This window comes from Somniosus microcephalus, chromosome 3, assembly GCF_052327205.1.
Source record: "Somniosus microcephalus isolate GS21.2 chromosome 3, FLI_Smic_1.0, whole genome shotgun sequence".
Lineage (NCBI taxonomy): Eukaryota > Metazoa > Chordata > Chondrichthyes > Squaliformes > Somniosidae > Somniosus > Somniosus microcephalus.
In genome coordinates this window covers 176,123,578-176,144,642 of record NC_140989.1, presented here as the reverse complement: position 1 = coordinate 176,144,642, position 21,065 = coordinate 176,123,578, and the positions used below count along the sequence as shown (strand labels likewise).

The following is a 21,065-nucleotide window of genomic DNA, read 5'->3' as shown; positions in this document are numbered from 1 at the left end:
GACCTCCGAGTGAGCGCAGACGCAAGCATCGTCTGCGTACTGTAATTCGACGACAGAGGATGGAACGACCTTGGATCTGGACTGGAGGTGACGGAGGTTGAACAGTTTCCCGTTTGTTCTGTAAATTAGCTCCACTCCAGTGGGGTGCTTACTGAGGGTGAGATGGAGCATTGCAGCAAGGAAGATTGAGAAGAGCGTTGGTGCAATGACACAGCCTTGCTTGACCCCAGTTTGTACGTGAATTGGGTCTGTGGTGGAACCGTTGGTCAGGATCACGGCTTGCATGTCGTCGTGAAGCAGGCGGAGGATAGTGACAAACTTTTGAGGGCAGCCGATTTTGAGGAGAACACTCCATAATCCCTCACGGTTGACAGTGTCGAAGGCCTTTGTGAGATCAAAGAAGGCCATGTACAGTGGTTGGTGCTGTTCCCTGCATTTCTCTTGTAATTGATGTGCGGTGAAGATTGTGCCCCTTAGTGGGCGGAATCCGCATTGCGACTCTGGGAGGAGCTCTTCGGCCACTGGGAGAAGGCGATTGAGGAGGATTCTTGCGATGACTTTCCCTGTGGCATAGCAGGGAAACTCCACTGTAATTACCGCAGCCGGACTTGTCACCTTTCTTGAAGATGGTCACAATTACGGCATCTCTGAGATCCCCTGGCATGCTCTCCTCCTTCCAGATAAGAGAAATGAGTTCATGAATTCGCACCAGTAGTACTTCTCCACCATGCTTTAGTGCCTCGGCGGGGATTCCATCTGCTCCTGAGGCCTTGTTGTTCTTCAGTTGTCGGATGGCCTTTTCAACCTCATGCCGGGCTGGGGTTGTGCTGAGATGGTGGCGGGTAACATGCTGTGGGATGGAGTTGAGGACACTCATGTCGAAGACAGAGTCGTGGTTAAGGAGATCTTCGAAGTGCTCCTTCCAGCGGGCACTGACTGCTTCCCTGTCCTTGATGAGTACCTCTCTGTTCTTGGCCCGCAGTGGGGAAGGGCCTTGGGTGCTTGGGCCGTAGATGGTCTTGACTGCGCTAAAGAATCCACGCACGTCGTGGTTGTCAGCTAGCTGCTGGATCTCCTGCGCTTTCTCCACCCACCATCTGTTCTTTAGGTCGCGGGTTTTTTGTTGGACCTCGGCCTTCAGGCTTCTGTAGAGCTGCTTTCTTGCTCTCGAGTTCTGTTGCTGTTTCCAGATCAGAAATGCCTTGCGCTTGCGGCTTATTAGCTCCTGGATCTCCTGGTCATTCTCGTCGAACCAGTCTTGGTGTTTCCTGGTTGAGTGACCGAGCGTCTCTTCACAGGTGCTGATTATGGAGGCCTTGAGTGCAGACCAGACGCTGTGGGCACTCTGTGTCTCTGCATCACTGGGAGTCGTCAGGTTGTTTGTGAGGCGCAGGCTGAATAGGGCTTTCTTAGCGGGGTCTTTGAGTGCTCCAGCGTTAATTTTCCTGCGGCATTGTTTCTGTTGCCGCCGCTGTTTTGGGGCTGCATTGATGGAGATGACAGAGCGGATTAGGCGGTGGTCTGTCCAGCAGTCATCAGCTCCTGTCATGGCGCGGGTGATGCGGACGTCCTTGCAGTCCCTCACTCGGACGATGACGTAGTCCAGCAGATGCCAGTGCTTGGAACGAGGGTGCTGCCATGAAGCTTTGTACTTGTCTCTCTGACGGAACAAGGTGTTGGTTATGACGAGGCCATGTTCTAAGCATTTCGTCAGGAGGAGGGCATCGTTGGAGTTGGCTTTCCCTACCCCCTCTCTGCCGATCACACCTCCCCAGAGGTCTGTGTCCTTTCCAACTCATGCGTTGAAGTCGCCAAGGAGGATCAGCTTGTCGCCCGTTGGGACTCGGGACAGGGATTGTTCGAGGCTGGAGTAAAATTCCTCTTTGGTCTCGTCTGTGGCTTCCAGTGTTGAGGCGTACGCACTGATGACCGTAGCACACTGGTTTCAGGCTAGGGTGAGTCGAAGAGTCATGAGGCACTCGCTTATACCACTAGGGGAGTCTCTGAGACGCCTGACCAGTTCATTTTTTATGGCGAAGCCTACCCCATGGAGGCGGCGTTCTTCTTCGGGTTTGCCTTTCCAGAAGAAGGTGTAACCACCGCCTTGTTCCTTGAGCTGGCCTTCCCCTGCCCGCCGGGTCTCGCTTAGGGCGGCAATGTCAATGTTGAAGCGTCTGAGCTCCCGGGCAACGATAGCAGTACGGCGTTCCGGTCTGTCACTGTTGGGGTTGTCCATGAGGGTCCTGACATTCCAGGTCCCGAACTTCATTTTAAAGGGTGGAAGATGCCTGTGCGTGAATTCTTTTAACGTGGGGTGGCCATTGCACACCAGCTACCACACGGGCTTGACAGAGCAAGGTCTTGGTCCAATGGCAAGGGGATCCAAGACGATTGGAGACCAAGGCCTAGAAATTCACTAGCCTTAGCGCCGCTTTTGAGGCGCTAGAGGGACTAGCGCCAGAGTTATGGCCAGTTTAAAAATTCCCTGGGGGCCTAAATCGGCGTTGCACCGGTAGCGCTGCGCCGGCACCGATGACGTCATCGGTGTGCGCAGCGTCCCGGTTGCCGTGGTAACCCGCCCGAACTCCGAAATTGAGTTGCGGCCGCCTCGCCCGTGGCAGCCGCAAGCAACGTTCTGGCAGAGGTGCCTTACTCCAGTTTGCGCCGGTGCATTAAAGGCCCCGCGGCGGCCGGCCACTTTCCCGCCGGCCGCCTGCCCGCAGCTCCCTCCCCGGACTTCTCCCCCCCCCCCCCCCCCCGGAACAGATGCAAGCCCGGCACTTGTCCGAGGTGCCGGGCTCATTTTTAAGCTGATTTGCGCGGGCCGCGGCCGGGTGCAGGCAGCTCCTCCTTAACGGGAGGAGGAGGCCTGCACGTCCCCAGCCTGCCGCACCGCATCGGGTGCCGCAGCGCCGGAATTGCGGCGCGAAACGGCAGTTAACGCCGATGTACCGCCGCAAAGACCCTTCAGTAGCGCCGGCAGCCGTTTGGGCGCGGCGCCACTGAATTTTTGGCGCGCGCAGGGTACTTAGCGCCGGCACTAACTTCCGGCGCTAAAGCCCTGGCTAAGCCAAAACCCAATTTCTAGGCCCAGGTCTCTGCTTCAATCACTAACTCTGGTACTGCATTCCACAGTCTCATAACCCACTGTGGAAAATAGTTTTTCTGGCTCTCTGCCCTAAATCTCTTATATCTATGCCCACTCACTCTTGACCTCTCAATTATTGGAAATGTGTCTGTTTTTATCTTCTCTGTCCCATTCCTTCATTACTTTAAACACCCCTATCAAATCACCTCCATACAAAGGAGCACCCGAGTGAATCTGGGCTGTACCCTCTCTATTGCCTCAACATCCCTCCTATTGTGTGGAGGCCAAACCTGCACATGGTACTCCAACTGTGGCCTTACTACAGTCCTGATAGTGAACAAAACATTCCCTTTTTGCTCCTTCGATGGCCCAATTGGTGAATTATTTGCCCAGTGTGGAATTCAATGATACAGGCCATGAAAATACAAATCCAAGTTGGCTCTCTCTAATCATCTCAAATTTCTCTAAGTGCTCAGTCACTCTGTCCCTAATTATAGATTCCAATAGCTTCCCCACACCAGATGTTAGACTAACAAGTCTATAATTTAATGGTTTCCCTCTCTCACCTTACTTAAATAATGGAGTTACATTTGCAATTTTCCAATCTAATGGGGCAATTCCTGAATCGAGAGAGCTTTGGAAGATGATGGCTAAAATATCTGCAATTTCCTCACCTACTTCCTTTAAAACCCTGGGGTGGGAACCATCAGGTCTGGGGATTTGTCAGTTTTTAGTGCCACTATTTTTTTCTAATGCTGTTTTCCTGCTTATGTTAACTTTAGTGAGTTGAGTCCTTGATTCATTATTAATTTCCCTGGAATGTCAGGGTGAAGACTGTGAAGACTGACACAAAGTAATTAATCAACAAGTCTGCCATTTCCTATTTTCATTTGCAATATTACCCCCATTTGTTTTTAAAGGGCCCACATTACCCTTGACTACCCTTTTACTTCTAATATAATTGTAAAAAAAATCTTGATATCCCTCGCAAGTTTCTTTTCGTATTCCTTTTTGCAGCTCTTACTATCTTTTTTGTCTTCTTTTGCTGTTCTTTATACCTCTCCCAGTCCCCTGGATCTGCACCATTCTTTGCACTTTTCTATGCTCTTCCTTTAGTTTTATGTTCTCTCTCACCTCCTTTGTCCACCAAGGCTGTTTTATTTGGTAAGTAGAGCTCTTGCCCCTGGTCCTGTATTAAGTGAAATTCTGTTTTGAACACCTCCCACTGTTCATCTGTAGTTTTACCTGATAACAGTTTTGACCAATTTGCTGTCGTCGGTCTCTGTCTCATTCTGTTAAAGTTAGCCTCACCAAAATCTAGAATCTTAGTATCTGTTATGTTTCTCCTTTTCAAACTTAACCTTGAATTTGATCATATTATGATTACTGTTAGATAAATGTTAGAATATTAACTAAGTCTGGCTCATTACTAAATCTAATATGGCCTGTCCTCTTGTTGATTCTGGAACATACTGCTCCAGAAAACTATCTTGAATGCACTCAAGAAATTCACTACCTTTCTGACTTGAGCGACTCTGCTCTTCCCAATCTATATGAAAATTAAAGTCTCCCATTAAAACAACTCTGCTTTTGCTGCAAGCCTCTCCAATCTCTGAATTAATACATTCTGCCACTTCACTGCTGCTATCAGGAGGCCTATAGACAACTCCCATTACAGTTTTAAGTCCTTTCATTTTCCCCAATTCTAACCATAGTGTATCAGCCGATTGCTTTCCCTTACCTATATCCTCTCTTACTAATGTTGTAATAGTATCTTTAATCAAGGCTACCCCTCCTCCTCTTCCAGTTTCCCTATCCTTTCTAAAGACCTTATAACCTGGAATATTTAACTCCCAATCACGACCAGCTTGCCACCATGTCTCAGTAATGGCCACCATGTCACACTCTCTAAGCTACATTTGAGCCTCTTATATTCCATGTGTTAATATAAAACTCTTATTTGGGCAAAAGATTCTAACCTGTCCTTCTGCCCTGATGCTGCCTTTCTCACACCGTTTAATTTAACATGTTTCTTATTTTGTCATTCCTGCTGCAACTACTTTAGGTAGTTTAATATTCCCTTCTCCTGGAGAATCTATATCACTGTTTGTGACCTGAACTCTACTTTTATACTTTTTAAAATCTTTACATTATCATTTTTGTTTCTGAATGAACCCTCCCCCCCACCCCCTGACCATTTATTAGTTTAAGAGTTGGAAAATTGCTGTTCCTATCTGAAGAAATCTTCTAATTAATTGCCTACAATACTAACAGGGCAGCATTGGATTACCATTATCTTTCACAATTTTATATGTTCAGAACAATCATTTCTCAGGCACAAATTAAATGCCAACGTATATGATTTTAGCTGGAACTTGCTGTACACTAACACTGATTAGAAAGAACTTTCTAATATTGAGGTCAATTAACAGGACTCAGCTGCATTCTGACTATTGGTCCATTTTGCTTGTGCCTTACATTCAGTAGCTCTGGTATTCCTTAGTCATACTACTAGTCTCTAGAAAAGAGAAGACTGAGGGATGACCAGATTGAGGTCTTTAAGATTCTGAAAGGGTTTGATAGGGTAGATGTAGAGAGGATGTCTCCACTTGTGGGCAAGACCAGAACTTGGGGCCATTAATATAAGATAGTTACTAATAAATCTAATAAGGAATTCAGGAGTGGTGAGAATGTGGAACTCGCTCCCACAGGGAGTAGTTGAGGCAAATGGTGTAGATGCATTTAAGAGGAAGCTAGATAAATACATGAGGGAGGAAGGAATAGAAGGATATATTGATGGGGTTAGATGAAGAAGGGTGGGAGGAGGCTCGTGTGGAGCACAAACACCGGCATGGATCTGTTGGACCAAATGAAACATAGAAACATAGAAGATAGGAGCAGGAGTAGGCCATTCGGCCCCTCAAGCCTGCTCCGCCATTCAATGAAATTGTGGCTGATCATCCAAATTCAGTACCCTGTCCCTGCCTTCTCCCCATATCCCTTGATCCCTTTAGCCTTAAGAAATATATCTAACTCCTTCTTGAATATATTTAATGAATTGGCCTCCACTGCCTTCTGTGGTAGAGAATTCCACAGGTTCACCACTCTCTGGGTGAAGAAATTCCTCCTCATCTCTGTCCTAAATGGCTTACCCCTTATGACCCCTGGTTCTGGACTCCCCGACCATCGGGAACATCCTTCCAGCATCTAGTCTGTCTAGTCCTGTTAGAATTTTATAAGTTTCAATGAGATCCCCTCTCATTCTTCTAAACTACCAGCGAGTATAAGCCCAATCGACCCAATCTCTCCTCATACATCATTCCTGTAATCCCAGGTATCAGCCTGGTGAATCTTCGTTGCACTCCCTCCATGGCAAGAACATCCTTCCTCAGATAAGGCGACCAAAACTGCACACAACACTCAAGATGTGGTCTCACCAAGGCCCTGTACAACTGCAGCAAGACATCCTTGTTCCTGTACTCGAATCCTCTTCTGTGCGGTAAATACTATGTAAAACTGTATCTTCAACTAAAATGGCCACAGAACTGATGACAAATTGATTTAGAATCAATCTTTTTATTCATTCTCGGGTTTTGGGTGCCGCTGGCAAGGCAAGCATTTATTGCCCATACCTAGTTGCCCTTGAGAAGGTGGTGGTGGGCTTTCTTCTTGAACCGCTGCAGTCTGTGTGCTGAACGTGCTCCCACAATGCTGTTGGGTAGGGAGTTCCAGGATTTTGAGCTAACGACGATGAAGGATCTATGTCGAGATGAGGTGTGACTTGGAGGGGAAGTTGGAGGTGCTGGTGTTCCCATGCACATGCTGCTTTTGTCCTTCTAGGTGGTAGAGATTCTGGATTTGGGAGGTGCTGCTGAATCTATTAATCCAACCATCCAGTATGATCTTGGTTTACAGCAACCTTTGGGCACACTTCTGAAATTTAAAGATTACTAGTTTTGGGGAACAAGATATGCAATAACACATTAAAATAGGCAAGGACGCCATTTGACACTTCATACATACATGCACAGGTGCTTGAGCACTAATGAAATAGTGCAGAGCAAACCACAAAAGCCTTTTGGGGACAGTTAAGATGGTAAATGAATGTGGAGTCATAAGACGATAGCAAAATACTGCAGATGTTGGAAATCCGAAATAACAACAGAAAATGCTGGAAAAACTCAGCAGGTCAGGCAACATCCTATCAATTCCTCCAATAAAAGGCGAGTGCATATAGCGCCTGTGAGAATTCGGCTACTGATTCTCCTGGCTGTTGCGGCCGTGATCTTAGGAGGTGCCTAGCGTACATGTAGTTTACCGGGGTCCGGTACTTCTGTTTCAGCAGGTTGATGGCGGTCTCGTAGGTAGTCATGTCCTCGATGAGAGTGTATACTCTCGGGCTCAGTTGTGCCTGCAGGACACTTAGTTTGGATGCCTGAGGGACGCTGGATTCTCTCAGGTATGATTCGAAGCAGACCAGCCAGTGTTTAAAGTCTGCGGCTGAGTTTGCTGCTCGTGGGTTCAGGTCCAGGTACGGCGGTCTGAGGGCTCGCAGCCAAGCTGGCTGGTGTGGCTGTGCTCCTGGGAGCTGCGCTGGTGGCTCCTCCGCCGGTTGTGACTCGTTGTCGGACATCATTAAATTTAGTCAATAACATAAGAGTTTGTTTATGGGTAGTAAAAATCACTGAGTGGGAATAAAATGCTACACTAGAGTATCATGTACACATCAGTTGTACAGCAGTGGCTCAGTGGAGAGCACTCTAGACTCTGAGTCAGAGTCCTGGGTTCAAGACCCACTCCAGCACATAATCCAGGCCCACAGTCCGATGAGATGTTAAACCAGGGCCCTGTCTGCTCTCTCAGGTGGATGTAAAAGATCCCATGGCACTATTGGAAGAAGATCAGGGGAGTTATCCCCAGTGTCCTGCTCAACATTTATCCCTCAGCCACTATCACAAAACAACACTGACAAAAGGTCTTCCACCTGAGCCCTTAACTGTTTCTCTCTCCATGGATGCTGCCTGGCCTGCTGAGTTTTTCCAGCGTTTTCTGTTGTTATCACAAAACAACAGACGATCTGCTCATTATCACATTGCTGCATGTGGGAGCTTGCAATGCACCATAAGTGACTACACTTCAAAAGTACGTCCTGAAGTCGTGAAAAGCGCTATATAAATGCAAATGCTCTCTTCTGGCAGTTTGTTAACCATTGCCTGGCTGTATTTATCACTCTATATCGCCACCGGGTTGAGGATTAGCTCGTTTGAAGCATTCTTCAGGAATTTCAAGACAGTTTCAAAACAGTAGGTTGCAACCCCGTTTACCAGGCGGTGCACTTAACGTAGCGAAATGTTCGATGTGTTTCGCACATTCTAAGGCTACCCTTATTCTGGCATGCCAATTAACAACTCCAATTGTAAAAGAAACTGAAATTGGAAGTGCACCAAACAAACGCTTTGTTTTACAACGCGAGGAGGAGTTCACGATAAAATGTGCTTCTTTTCATTCATGTTTTTAATTCACGAGTTCCAATAAAAATTCTCTGGGAAGACGCTTTCCTGCATGCTGGAAGTTTTTTTGTGTGTTTAATTACCAAATGCAATGTTTTACTAACGGCTTATGCATTGCATTTTATTATGTTGTGTGTATTCGTGCAACACTTAAAAAAATGAACCTTAGATGAGCTGAACACTGCTGCAACAACAAAACCATCCACTCTCCAGATCTTTCGCCCATGAAGAGATGAACGAGAGCAACACGGGACAGTTATTGGTTGTCATTTAGATTAAAAGACAAATCGTGTGGAATGGCGTGCTTGGAAGGGAGATACATCTTGAATGCAAATAGAAATTTCGGAACCCGTTACTAGGTGGGTGGGGTGGGGGTGGGTATATTTTGCCATTAGTGTGTCGAAACTCCTATCAATCAAAAATGTTGGTGTAAATTTTACTGCCCCGATTTAACAAAGAAAAGGTTCGATTTTAGGGAATATAGGGTAGGGGTCAAAACCACATAGATATAAAGGACTCAGTGTAGAAAACAATTCATCCATCTAAGTTAAACTACAGAAAAATAAAGCTCTTTACACGATATCCTGCACCGACAGGTCTGGAACTAGCACAATGCACGAACAAGCCAGGGACGATTTGTTAAGCAAATCAGCCATGTGCTTAGCCCCAGAGGAAGGGAGCTCCGTTTCAGCGAGAGCTCAAGAGGTAGCCTGAAATTTATAAATAAGTACATGAGCCTCGACTCATCCTGTTTAACCGACATTTACCTAACACCCTGGCGGTTTTAAAAATGGGATGCATTAAAAGTGTTTTTTTTTTATTCAGACACAAATGTCCACTGTTGAAAACTTTACACGCGATCCTTTGCAAAGTATGTTTTATAATTCGGTTTTTGGAAGGTGTATTGTGGGTTTAAGCCGGGGAGGGAGAGAAAGCGTCACCAACTTCTAATATTGCCTGTAATGAACCGTTTTCCTGCCTCATAGATGGGCCAGCCCTATTACAAGAGGTGATATGATCTCAGATTTCATCTTCACAGGAAGGCTGCTGAATGTCTGCAAACCCCTCCGAGGCATTTTTTTTATCCAGGTATGCATCTCTACCAGTAGTGCTTGCACTCGACTCCAGTGCAATCCAGCTTTTGAAAATCTCCAACAGTGTTACCGCAAGTCGGTTAGCTAGCTCGTCTGGATTTTAAATAATTGCAGAGCACTTTATGGGAAAGTCGTGGACAGAGCGAGAGAACTTTGGAAAAAGAGGGGGGAAAGTTTAATGATTAATGTTGAGCATTGTGCAGTCGATTTATGAGGATTCCTGCCCGATTCTGTGTCCGGGGAAGCATATTTTCATCTTTATAATATGTAAAAACCGACAAAGGTTCTTGCATAGTTGAACGTTTCGCAAACATTCGTGTGTGAGAGGGGCAGGGAACCAAGGCAAAGCTGCACCAACCGGTCCGACAGGTACAAGGGCTTGTTGACACCGTTATTTTCTCAGCACGCATGCGCCCTCCCAAATTTCCTGTTGTATTTTTCAATTACTGAAGCAAACTTTTCCTGTTACCGCAAAGGTAGCTCGCCAGGTGAGAGTGGGTCTTTACTAAACACCCTTTCTTCTCTCTCCCACCCCATCTAAAACTAAAACAACAGCTCGTTTCAGGGACTGAGATCTCAGCAACAACCGCCCTCTCCCCAAACACCTGGACCTTGGGACTTGACTGGGGAAGGATCCGGTTTGTATGAAAAAACAGGGGTCAGGTGGAAGCAGGAGAGAATCCGGCTCCTTCTTCATCATCGCCGAGCGCCTCCACCCACCATGCCCAGAGCCTTCCTGGTGAAGAGGAAGGATCCTTACCCGGAGGTCCGCGACTGGAATGAACTGCCGGACGAGGAGCGGGCCGACACCTACATACCAGGTGAAACAAAACAGGGAGAGTCTGAAAACGAACGGGTTTGGCCGGGTGAGTAGGTGAGAGCTGGGTGATCTCAGAGGGAGGGAGAGAGAGAGGGAAGGAGGGAGGGAGGGAGGGGGAGGGAGGGGGAGGGAGAGAGAGTGGGAGGGAGGGAGGGAGGGAGGGAGAGGGAGGGGGAGGGGGAGAGAGGGAGAAAGAGTGGGAGGGAGCGAGAGTGGGAGGAAGTGAGAGAGTGGGAGGTAGGGAGAGAAAGAGGAAAGGAGGGGTTCGGAAAGAGAGGGAGGGAGGGGGCAGAGAGAGGCAAGAAACTGGAACAAGAAAAAGCCCCTTCAATATCGGATCAGAGGGTGGGTTTGGGGGCACCTTTGCAGCCTTTCTCTCTCTCTGTGCCGAGGGCTCGGAGCTTGAAGACAAGGTCCAACACCTACTGCAAACCCACCCTGTGTAACAGGCGCCCAATCTCATGCTGACCCAACATTGCGGACCAGGGAGCGATTGGTCCGCTCTGAAGGCAGCCCCCTCTCGTTTGGGCAGGCTTTTTTTCTCTCAAGAGGGGGCAACGCGCTTTTTAAAGGTCGTGTATATACAAATAATGCTCCCGGATACAGGAATCCGGTAAAGGGACCGGCTGTGTTTACATTACTCTGTGTGTACTCTGTGCTCTCTGATTCCATCAGTCATCAACCTGTTGTGAGCAGCACCGAGGCAGACTCCGAGTCTTCCAAACGGGGGCCCCCTTCTCGCTTCAGCGGCATCTTCCCAGTGTAAACATAACGGAACCCGGGCTCCTGCTCCTTCCCCACCGCCGCCGTCTAAAGGTTGAACCCATTGCGGGGATCACGTTGCATTCCTTTCAGTGAAACACTGATAAGAAAGACCTGCAGAGCCAGACAACACCCAAAACTCAAACAAGCCAAGAGAAAACTCTCAATTCAGCCCATTGTTTAAACTGGTCTAAGACACAAGCGGTCCCTCCATAGAGCTTGCTGTGCAACAGACCATGGTGTAAGGGGTTTATTTTCTCTTTCCAGTCAATCTGAGCTGTTTCCTGAGTTACCAAGAAGAAGGAAAGACCGAGGATCCAGCACCCGGAACAACTGGTTTGGACAGACTGCTGAACGATTCAGACGAGCGCCGCCTTCCTTACAAGACCGAACCGGACCAGGAGAATGCGGAGGAGCAAGTTCTGGGATCGGAATTCAAAAAGCGCAGCGTCTTGCGAACGAAAATCAAGGTGAGCCGCCCCAGACTCCGGTTAATCATTACACAGAACTCGGCAAGACCAGCAGAGAGAGAAACCTTGGTCGGTGCACTGAACAAGACCCCAAACAGGAACCTGCTGGCTGTGACAGAGGCGTTCGACAAGCCCCGGGCATGTAGATGGAGAGTCACACAGTTTAAGGAAGGTCACAACAGGTGCTCTCCTTGGAATAGAATAAAGGAAACACCGCTCGGAAAAAGGAAAAAGCCAGAATATCTTCAAAACATTACTTCACATATATTAAATATAATATACATGATATGATTTCATATTATACATTATATTAAATATGATACACATTATGATTTCATATATATTATAGTAAATGTAACACGCATAATATATTATATTCAAATACACATTAATATAATGTATAATCTGAAATAATATAACGTGTATATTTAATGTATATGAAATAATATAAATATAATACACATTGTATTATTTCAGATTATACATTATATTAATGTGTATTTTATATCCTATATTATGAAATAATATAACGTGTATTATATTTAATGTATATGAAATATAAATATAATACATTGTATTATTTCAGATTATAGATTATATTAAATGTAATCCACATTATATTATTTCCAATTATACATATTAAATTAATTGTAATAGATTATAGTTCATATTAAATTATATATTAAATGTAATACACATTATTTCAGGTTATATATTAAATTAAATGTAGCACATTACATTATTTCAGATTATACATATTATGTGTAACATTTGGTAATACACAGCATACATTACAATTTCATATACCATATATAGTTATACATTATATTCGCATATTATTAAATTATAAACTTTATTATGTTACAGTATTTTATATATTATATATAATTATGAAGCCAGCTCAATAGGCCCTGTACAATTTCCAATGTCATTGGACACTCCCACCTTATTTGATTGATAAATATGATAAAATAAATTAATCCTTTTAAAATGCAAAAAGAGAATTCGGGTACTGATAGCAGTATTTATTTGTAGAAATATAAACGTTTCTTGGGGGGGGGGGGGAAGGCAGAGAATGATTCATGCTCGACAAGGCTTTCAGCAACGCACCGACTCAGTACGCGCGTGCAGTCTTTTATTACTTTTGATGATGATATCTCAAGGTACTCCAATCTAAACGTGTTTGGTGAGGCACAGCCTGAAATCGCCTGTAGACTGGAAGAACTTCGGCAAGGTCACCACTGGATTAGTTCAACTGCTCTTCCTTTAGACACTCTTGCATTATTTGAAACTTCTGGGAAATGGGGCGGGGGACCTTATGGTATTTTTTAACGTCCTTTTTGCAGTGCTCAGGTACTGAATCTAACGGTGGACCTAACTTGTTGCCTTGCCTCCCCTTTCCCCTGTAACAGATCACAACTGGGGAGTGCAGCGAGGCCACGTTCCGCTGCCAGGTGTGCAGCAAGGGCTTCCGGCTACAGCGCATGCTCAATCGGCACCTGAAGTGCCACAGCCAGGTGAAGCGCCACCTGTGCACGTACTGCGGCAAAGGCTTCAATGACACCTTCGACCTCAAGAGGCACGTCAGGACGCACACCGGTACGTCAGCCGTAAACCCCACCCACCGCGGGAAGTCCTCTCTGTGCTCATGGGGAGCGGCATGGGAGTTGCAGTGTTTTATTTTGTTCAGATTTGATTGCTAGGGCACAGCGAGGTTAATTGCCAGGAGCTGTACTAGAATTCTTACTAAAGGATGCAAATAGCAGCTAGGCATGATAAATCATGATGTCAAATAGAGAGGAGAGAACTTGCATTTATAGAGCGCCTTTCACCACGTCGGGACGCCCCAAAGTGCTTTACAGCCAATGAAGTACTTCTGAAGTGCAGTAAAGAAAGACTTGCATTTCTATAGCGCCTTTAATCACCACTGGACCAAAGCACTTTATAGCCATTGAATTACTTTCTGAAGTGTAGTCACTGTTGTAATGTAAGAAATGTGGCAGCCAATTTGCGCACAGTAAGCTCCCACAAACAACAATGTGGTAATCTGTTTTAGTGATGTTGATTGAGGGATAAACATTGGCCAGGATACTGGGGATAACTGCCCTGCTCTTCTTCGAAATAGTGGCATTCGATCTTTAACGTTTACCTGAGAGAGCAGACGGGGCCTCGGTTTAACCTCTTATCCGAAAGACGGCATCTCTGACAGTACAGTACTCGCTCTGCACTGGAGTGTCAGCCTAGATTTTTGTGCTCAAGTCTCTGGAGTGGGAAATTAACCCACAACCTTCTGACTCAGGCAAGGGTGCTACCAATTGAGCCACAGCTGACAACAGTTGTAAGGTAGGAAACGTGGCAGCCAATTTGCGCACAGCAAGGAAAAAATTGGGCAGGCTTCCCAACCAGTCAGCGACCCTGCTGGAAATGCATGCGTGTAAGGACAGGATCGGACTGGATGCGATGCATACTACCCGCCAACCTCGCTATCAAAGCTCACAAACGAAAAACGGGCATAAGGAGTGCCATATCCGAGCCTGGCTTGTACTATGGTAACTGTGCTCCAATAAGGAGTCAACGCCTACAGGAAATGAGGGGAGAAAATTGGCGTGGGAAAATTAAAAGAAAAACTATAGGGATGTAGATAGGTGATAAGCATGGTGTGTTTTATCAGTGATCATGGATTAATATTTTACAGCAGCAGGTGAGCATTTTATTATTTTGATAACAAGTGTTCCATCAGATTAAATATTTCTAAATTGGTTTTATTGTGCCTCAAGCTATTTTCACACAGTGGTTAAAAAGTGTTTAAAAATGCATGAGTTAATTTTATAACTTGTTATAATAGTTTCACCCGACAATCCAGTGTGCTGACCTAACCAGCCTGTCACATTAGCCCAAGTGAAGAACATCATGTCTAATATTATCTAAATGGCTCCTTATACCAATAACAAATGAGTTTTATAGCTCGTTGGGCTGTAGTTAAAGGTCATCCACTGCCCCGGTTTACAGTGCCATGGAAACACAAATACAAACAAAAAATAGCAATTGTACAACACAAAGAAAACTCTTTCAACAAAATTCAATAATACACAATACAAAAGAAAAGGTCAGTAACAAAATGAGCAATCCTATAACGCAAGCCAATTCATCTTCATGATATATCAGTTAGTCTTCATGATATATCAGTCTTCATGATATATCAGTTGGTCTTCATGATATATCAGTTAGTCTTTATGATATATCAGTTAGTCTTCATGATATATCAGTTGGTCTTCATGATATATCAGTTAGTCTTCATGATATATCAGTCTTCATGATATATCAGTTGGTCTTCATGATATATCAGTTAGTCTTCATATATCAGTTGGTCTTCATGATATATCAGTTGGTCTTCATGATATATCAGTTGGTCTTCATGATATATCAGTTAGTCTTCATGATATATCAGTTGGTCTTCATGATATATCAGTTAGTCTTCATGATATATCAGTTGGTCTTCATGATATATCAGTTGGTCTTCATGATATATCAGTTAGTCTTCATGATATATCAGTTAGTCTTCATGATATATCAGTTGGTCTTCATGATATATCAGTTGGTCTTCATGATATATCAGTTGGTCTTCATGATATATCAGTTGGTCTTCATGATATATCAGTCTTCATGATATATCAGTTAGTCTTCATGATATATCAGTTAGTCTGAATGGATTGCATTAGCCTGAATTAAATACCGGTCAGGCTGATGTGAATCACCAGTAAGTTTGCAATGAGCTCAAAGAATCAGTGGAAACCAAGTTAGGAGTGTGATGGAATACTCACCACTCACCAGGATGGGTGCAGCTGCAGCTAGACTCATCCAGCTGCACACATTTCTCCAGGTGGGCATGATCAATGTTCAGTATCACATCCTGTGATTTTTGTTCCATTCGGAACACTATACAACCCAAAATCCTATTTGCCTCATTTACTCCTGCCACACTGTGCCTGTGGTTTCAATGATCTGTTCATTAATACCCTCAAATCCTTTTCCTGTGGTGTATCTGTCCTTCAGATGAGACGTTAAACGGAATTCCATTTGCCCTCTCAGGAGGATGTAAAGGATCCCATGGCATTATTTGAAGAGGAGCAAGGGAGTTCTCTTCGATGTCCTGGCCAATATTTATCTCTCAACCTACATTACTGAGAGCAGATTATCTGGTCATTATCTCATTGCCGTTTGTGGGACTTTACTGTGCACAAATTGGCTGCTGCATTTCCTACATTACAACAGTGATTACAAAAGTACTTCATTGGCTGTAAAGTGCTTTGGGACATCCTGAGGTTGTGAAAGGTCCTATATAAATGCAAGTCTGTCTTTCTTATTATCTTGTAGACTGGCTCCATTTAGTTTATGGTTTCAATGTTTACGCTCCTTCTCATCACTTTGCGCATACTCCATTTGACATTTCTCAGCCCAACCACTCAATCTACCAAATTCTTCTGCACCCGAACAGCCTGCTGCTAATTGCTTGCAACCCCATCTGCCCATTCTTAGTGTCAACGTTTGTCTCTGTCCTCACTTCCAAATCATTGCTATACAACGTGAATAGCAAAGGTCAGCGTACTGATCCTCGGGCACACCTACTGGCCACTTCCTGCTACCTGGACACAACTCCATGCACTACCACACTCGGTCTCCTTTGATACAGCCAGTTGTCAGTCCACTTCAACAGCTGCCCGGCGGTTCTGTGCTTTTCTACCTTATGCACCAACTTCCTACGTGGCATTGTATCAAAAGCCTTGCTGAAGTCTAGAGAAGCAATGTCTCTGGAGTTCGCTTTGTCCACAAACTCCAATACCTCTTCAAAGAATCCTGACAGGTTTGCCATGCACGACCGTTTGCCCATGAAGCTGTATTGATTGTCTCCAATGACTTCATACTCCTCTAGGTTTTTCATGATGCTCATCTTCCAGATAAGCTTCGAAGATTCTACTCACGACAAACGTTGGATTCACTGGCCTATAATTTCCAGGACTGTCCTAAGTGTTCTATCATGTCTTCGTGTCACCAGGTTTTGCTACCCAGTTCTGGTAAAATATGGAACGGAGAAAAAAAAAACTGACTTGAGCACAGCAACAACAACTTGCATTTATATAGCACCTTTAATGTAGTAACATGTCCCGAGGCACTTCACAGGAGCGATTATCGGACAAAATTTGACACGAGCCACATAATGAGATAGTAGGACAGACTTGGTCACAGAGAGGTAGGTTTTAAGGAGCGACTTAAAGGAGGAGAGGTAGAGAAGGAAAGAGGTTTTGGGAGGGAATTCCAGAACTTGGGGCCTAGGCAGCTGAAGGCACGCAGTATGTCACACATTACGCCTTGTATGTTAGAGCCATTGAACTAGAAGGTGATGCATATGTGAAGGCGGCGAAATTGAATCTTGTTTTAGAATCTTATTTTATAACTGCCTAGTTCAACCATTTTGAGGGCCATGAAGTAATTCCTGCAGTGGACTGATTTCTCTCCTGTTTCTCAACTCCATGCCGGTCTACTGATATTTCACCCAGATTGACTAGTATCTCATTCAGTGATCTACTACATGTGGGCTGACTTCTTTATATCACAGGATTATTGGTCTTTATTTGTGTTATACAACATTGCGTTTCATTACACAACACAACATATTGTGCAATATTAATCTTTTTTATTTCCACAGTATCAAGTTTGTTTCAGTGAGGCCTATTTGCATTCTACCATTCATAAATATTGTTCATGTGGAGATAACACCACACAGACCTGATGGGGCTAAATGGCCTATTTCTGTGCTGTAATATTCTACAATGTTCTTTGTTTTTTTTGTGTTTTGTAAATCCAAGATACCATCATTTTATGAGTTGGTATTTACATTGATGGAAAATGTAGACTTGAGTTAAGCAGAATAGAAGTAGACTTAAAGAGATTAGATGCAGAGTTAAAGAGAATAGAAGTGTTTGTTTATGGATTGTCACAGAAAATGTGTCATAATGCATCCTTGCAGCTGGACAACTATGTCAATGTCAGCTAGATACAGGTGAGTGATATTTCCATTAACCACTCCAAATTATTTTTGTCTCCTCCAAGTTCCTTTTTGTCATTGCTTAATCACTTTGGATTATAAGATCTTCCCTTTAATGCTCTAAATTATGTTAGTAACACTGCTGTGAAATATAGTTCCCTAAAAGTATTCAGATGGTCAATGAATCTTAAGAATGGGAGTGTTTTACTATACAGTTCATTGGATATTTTACTGGTGTACACACACATTACTTTCTTATTATTCATATTTTCCTCGGGTTCATGCTTCAAATATGTATTGCGTGGGTAATGCGAACTCAACATTCTTCTTGTTCTGCATGAAAATACATTTCAACATGTATATGAATGGCTCAGTTCGTAAAGGCATCACAAGGTGTGCTACTGAACCATCCAACCAGACAAATCCCAGATTTGATGGCCGATTGGTGTTGAGTTCGCTGATTTGAGCCAATGGATCACTGCAGTTGGCCCGAGGGTCACTGGCTTAGTGAGAGAATTATCAGCCGGGGGGGGTTCCTGCTTCTGATCACTGTCCCATAACCCCTCTTGTGTGCATCACTCCACCTTTGGCGGCCGTGCCTTCAGTGCCTAAGCCCCAAGCTCTGGAATTCCCTCCATGAACCGCTCCGACCTCCTCTTTTAAGACGCTCCTTAAAATCTCTCTCTTTAACCAAGCTTTTGGTCACTTGTTCTGATGTTCCTTCACGTGGCTCAGTGTCAAATTTTGTCTGATAACACTCCTGTGAAGCACCTTGGACATTTTATTACGTTAAAGGCGCTATATAAATGCAAGTTGTTGTTGTGGATGTTGAGTGAGGCTAGGTTTATTTGTGAAGCTTCCTCGGACAACCAGCCTCATGCTGCACATATCTAGACTCAAACATGAAGAGTAGCACTTGTGTGAGGTACTGGAGGGGAGGGCCAGGACTTCTTCTACTGCTCTCTTGCTTGATTAGTACTTTCAGGAGGGGAGAGCATATATTTATGGAGAAGGGTCAGGCTTGTAGCATAAGGCAATTAGCTAAAACTGCACATTATTAAAAATTGTAATATTTATATTTCACGTGCAGGAATCCGCCCCTATAAATGCAGCCTTTGTCATAAAGCCTTTACGCAGAGATGCTCCTTGGAATCACACCTCAAGAAGATCCACGGAGTGACACAGAAGTACAGCTACAAGGAGAGGAGGGCAAAGCTTTATGTCTGTGAAGAATGTGGGTTCACTGCCATGAACCAAGAGGACCTCTACCTTCACATGAAGCAGAATCACCCAGAAAACCCACTGCTTAAAAAGACTTCCAAGAAAATAGCTGCAGCTTTGCAGAACAAACTCAACTCGGTGCTGCACAACAGCGACGAAAATAAGGATTCTGAATAGGAGCAAGAGAAGAGGCATTAGTAACTGTGATGGAAATTTGATCCTTACCCTGCTGGATAAATAAAACTTCTGGTCAGTGTCACTGACATAGTAAACACAGCAGGAAGATTCCTTTCAATCGCTAATGTAAACCAACTGTATTAGAACCCATTCGCCAGATAAAGCAATCGGAGTAAACCTTTACGCTTTTGTTGACGCATAGAGACCAAAAGGAAATTTTCCGATACTGGTCCAGCCTCCGAAAGGGCTACGTTTAAAATAAGACTAATTCTCGAGATGTGGGCCCATCTCCAGTTACCCTGAGAAGGCGGTGATGGACCGACTTCTTGAAGTGCTATTCTTTTGTATACGGTTTGACACAACCGATTGACTTGATAGGCCACTTTGGAGGGCAGTTAACCAAAGGGCTAAGTGTTCGAATGGTATTTTGGGCTTTTCAACACTCCTTGGTAGGTTTTTTTTCTTTGAAGATATATCTTGTCTGCCAGTTTTCTTGTTCTTTTTTTTTTAATTTGTTGGTTCAGGGTACATTTTGCTCCACAGTGGATTATACTATATTCAGTTGTAGCCTTCTGAATTTGAAAAAAATGTGTGTATCAAAGAAAAATATTGTGAATTTCCAAAATTCAGTACAGGTTTCTTATTTTGGTATGGAGAATTTGGGAAATATTAAATACAGATAATTTAATGCATAACATTCCAAAATGAGTCCTGTGTAAACTTTGTAAAAATATTCTTTATACTAATAAGAGTAATTGAGATTTACGGTATGTTGTTTTCTATCTGTCCGTTTATTAAAAAAAAACGAAGTTCCCTTGAGATTTTAACTTTCTTTTACCAGTTCTTAACCAGATTTCAGAAATTACTTTGTTTCATGAAACAAAATGAGATTGTTTTTTGAAAATCGGTATGTCTTGCATGTTGCACAGCTAGCACCAGTCTATCATTTCAAACAGCGATTAAAAACAAATGAGATTCCCAGCTACATTCAGTATTTCGTTCAGTTCTGTGGATGCTGAAGACCATCACTACATCTAACTTTGTAACTGGAACTTTTAAGTAGGTTCTGGTGTGGAATGGTGGCACAGTGTTGTGTCTTGGTCGTGAAAGAAGACTTGCATTTCATGTTGACATGCATAGAGACAGGCAGATCAGGCAGGTTAGCACATGGCTAAAGGGCTGATGTGGGAAAGAGGGGTTCCTTTTCATGGGACACTGGCACCAGTACTGCGACAGGAAGGAGTTGTACCGATGGGACGGGCTCCACCTGAACTGGAGTGGGACCAGTGTCCAAGCGGAATGGGTAAATAGGGAGGTGGCAGAGGCTTTAAACTAGTCAGACGGGGAGAGGGATCTACAAGAAATGAAACCAGCCTAAATATAAACAAAACAGGAAAGGAGAGCATGGGACAGACTAAACTAAGGGAGGACATAAATTGCCTGGGAATAAATAGAATTATATAACATGAGTGTAAAAAGATGGTTAAAAATAAAGAGAGAGGAACTGCCATTAAAAATGAGTTAAATTGTCTGTACAGCAATTGTCCGTAATAGAACAGGGGGTATTGAAGGCAATAATACATTGCGAGGAACCAGGTATAGTCGGGATTACTGAGACATGGCTACAGAAAAATCAGGACTGGGAATTAAACATTGCAAGGTATAACATATTTAGAAAAGATAGAGAGAAAAAGGGGAGATGGAGTAGCTGTATTTATTAGGGATAACATAATGGCAGTAGAAAAAAGTAACACGGCCATCAGTAAGACAGAAATAGAATCCATGTGGATAGGGATAAGAGTTAATAAAGGATCAACTAAAAGTAGTGATGCAGGTTAATGAGACCATAAGAAAAGCAAACCAAGCACTAAGGTTTATTT

The 21,065-nt window shown here is 44.1% G+C and overlaps 1 protein-coding gene across 1 annotated transcript; it reads left to right on the top strand.

Annotated features, from left to right (window-relative positions):
- Positions 1 to 5,008: 5,008 nt before the first annotated feature.
- Positions 5,009 to 19,999, top strand: LOC147121596 (transcription factor Ovo-like 2). Its single transcript, XM_085981961.1, has 5 exons — positions 5,009 to 9,687; positions 10,248 to 10,513; positions 11,542 to 11,744; positions 13,157 to 13,343; positions 18,878 to 19,999. The coding sequence occupies exons 1-5, from the start codon at positions 9,650 to 9,652 to the stop codon at positions 19,183 to 19,185; spliced, it is 1,002 nt and encodes a 333-aa protein (XP_085838087.1). The 5' UTR covers positions 5,009 to 9,649; the 3' UTR covers positions 19,186 to 19,999.
- The last annotated feature ends 1,066 nt before the right edge of the window (positions 20,000 to 21,065 follow it).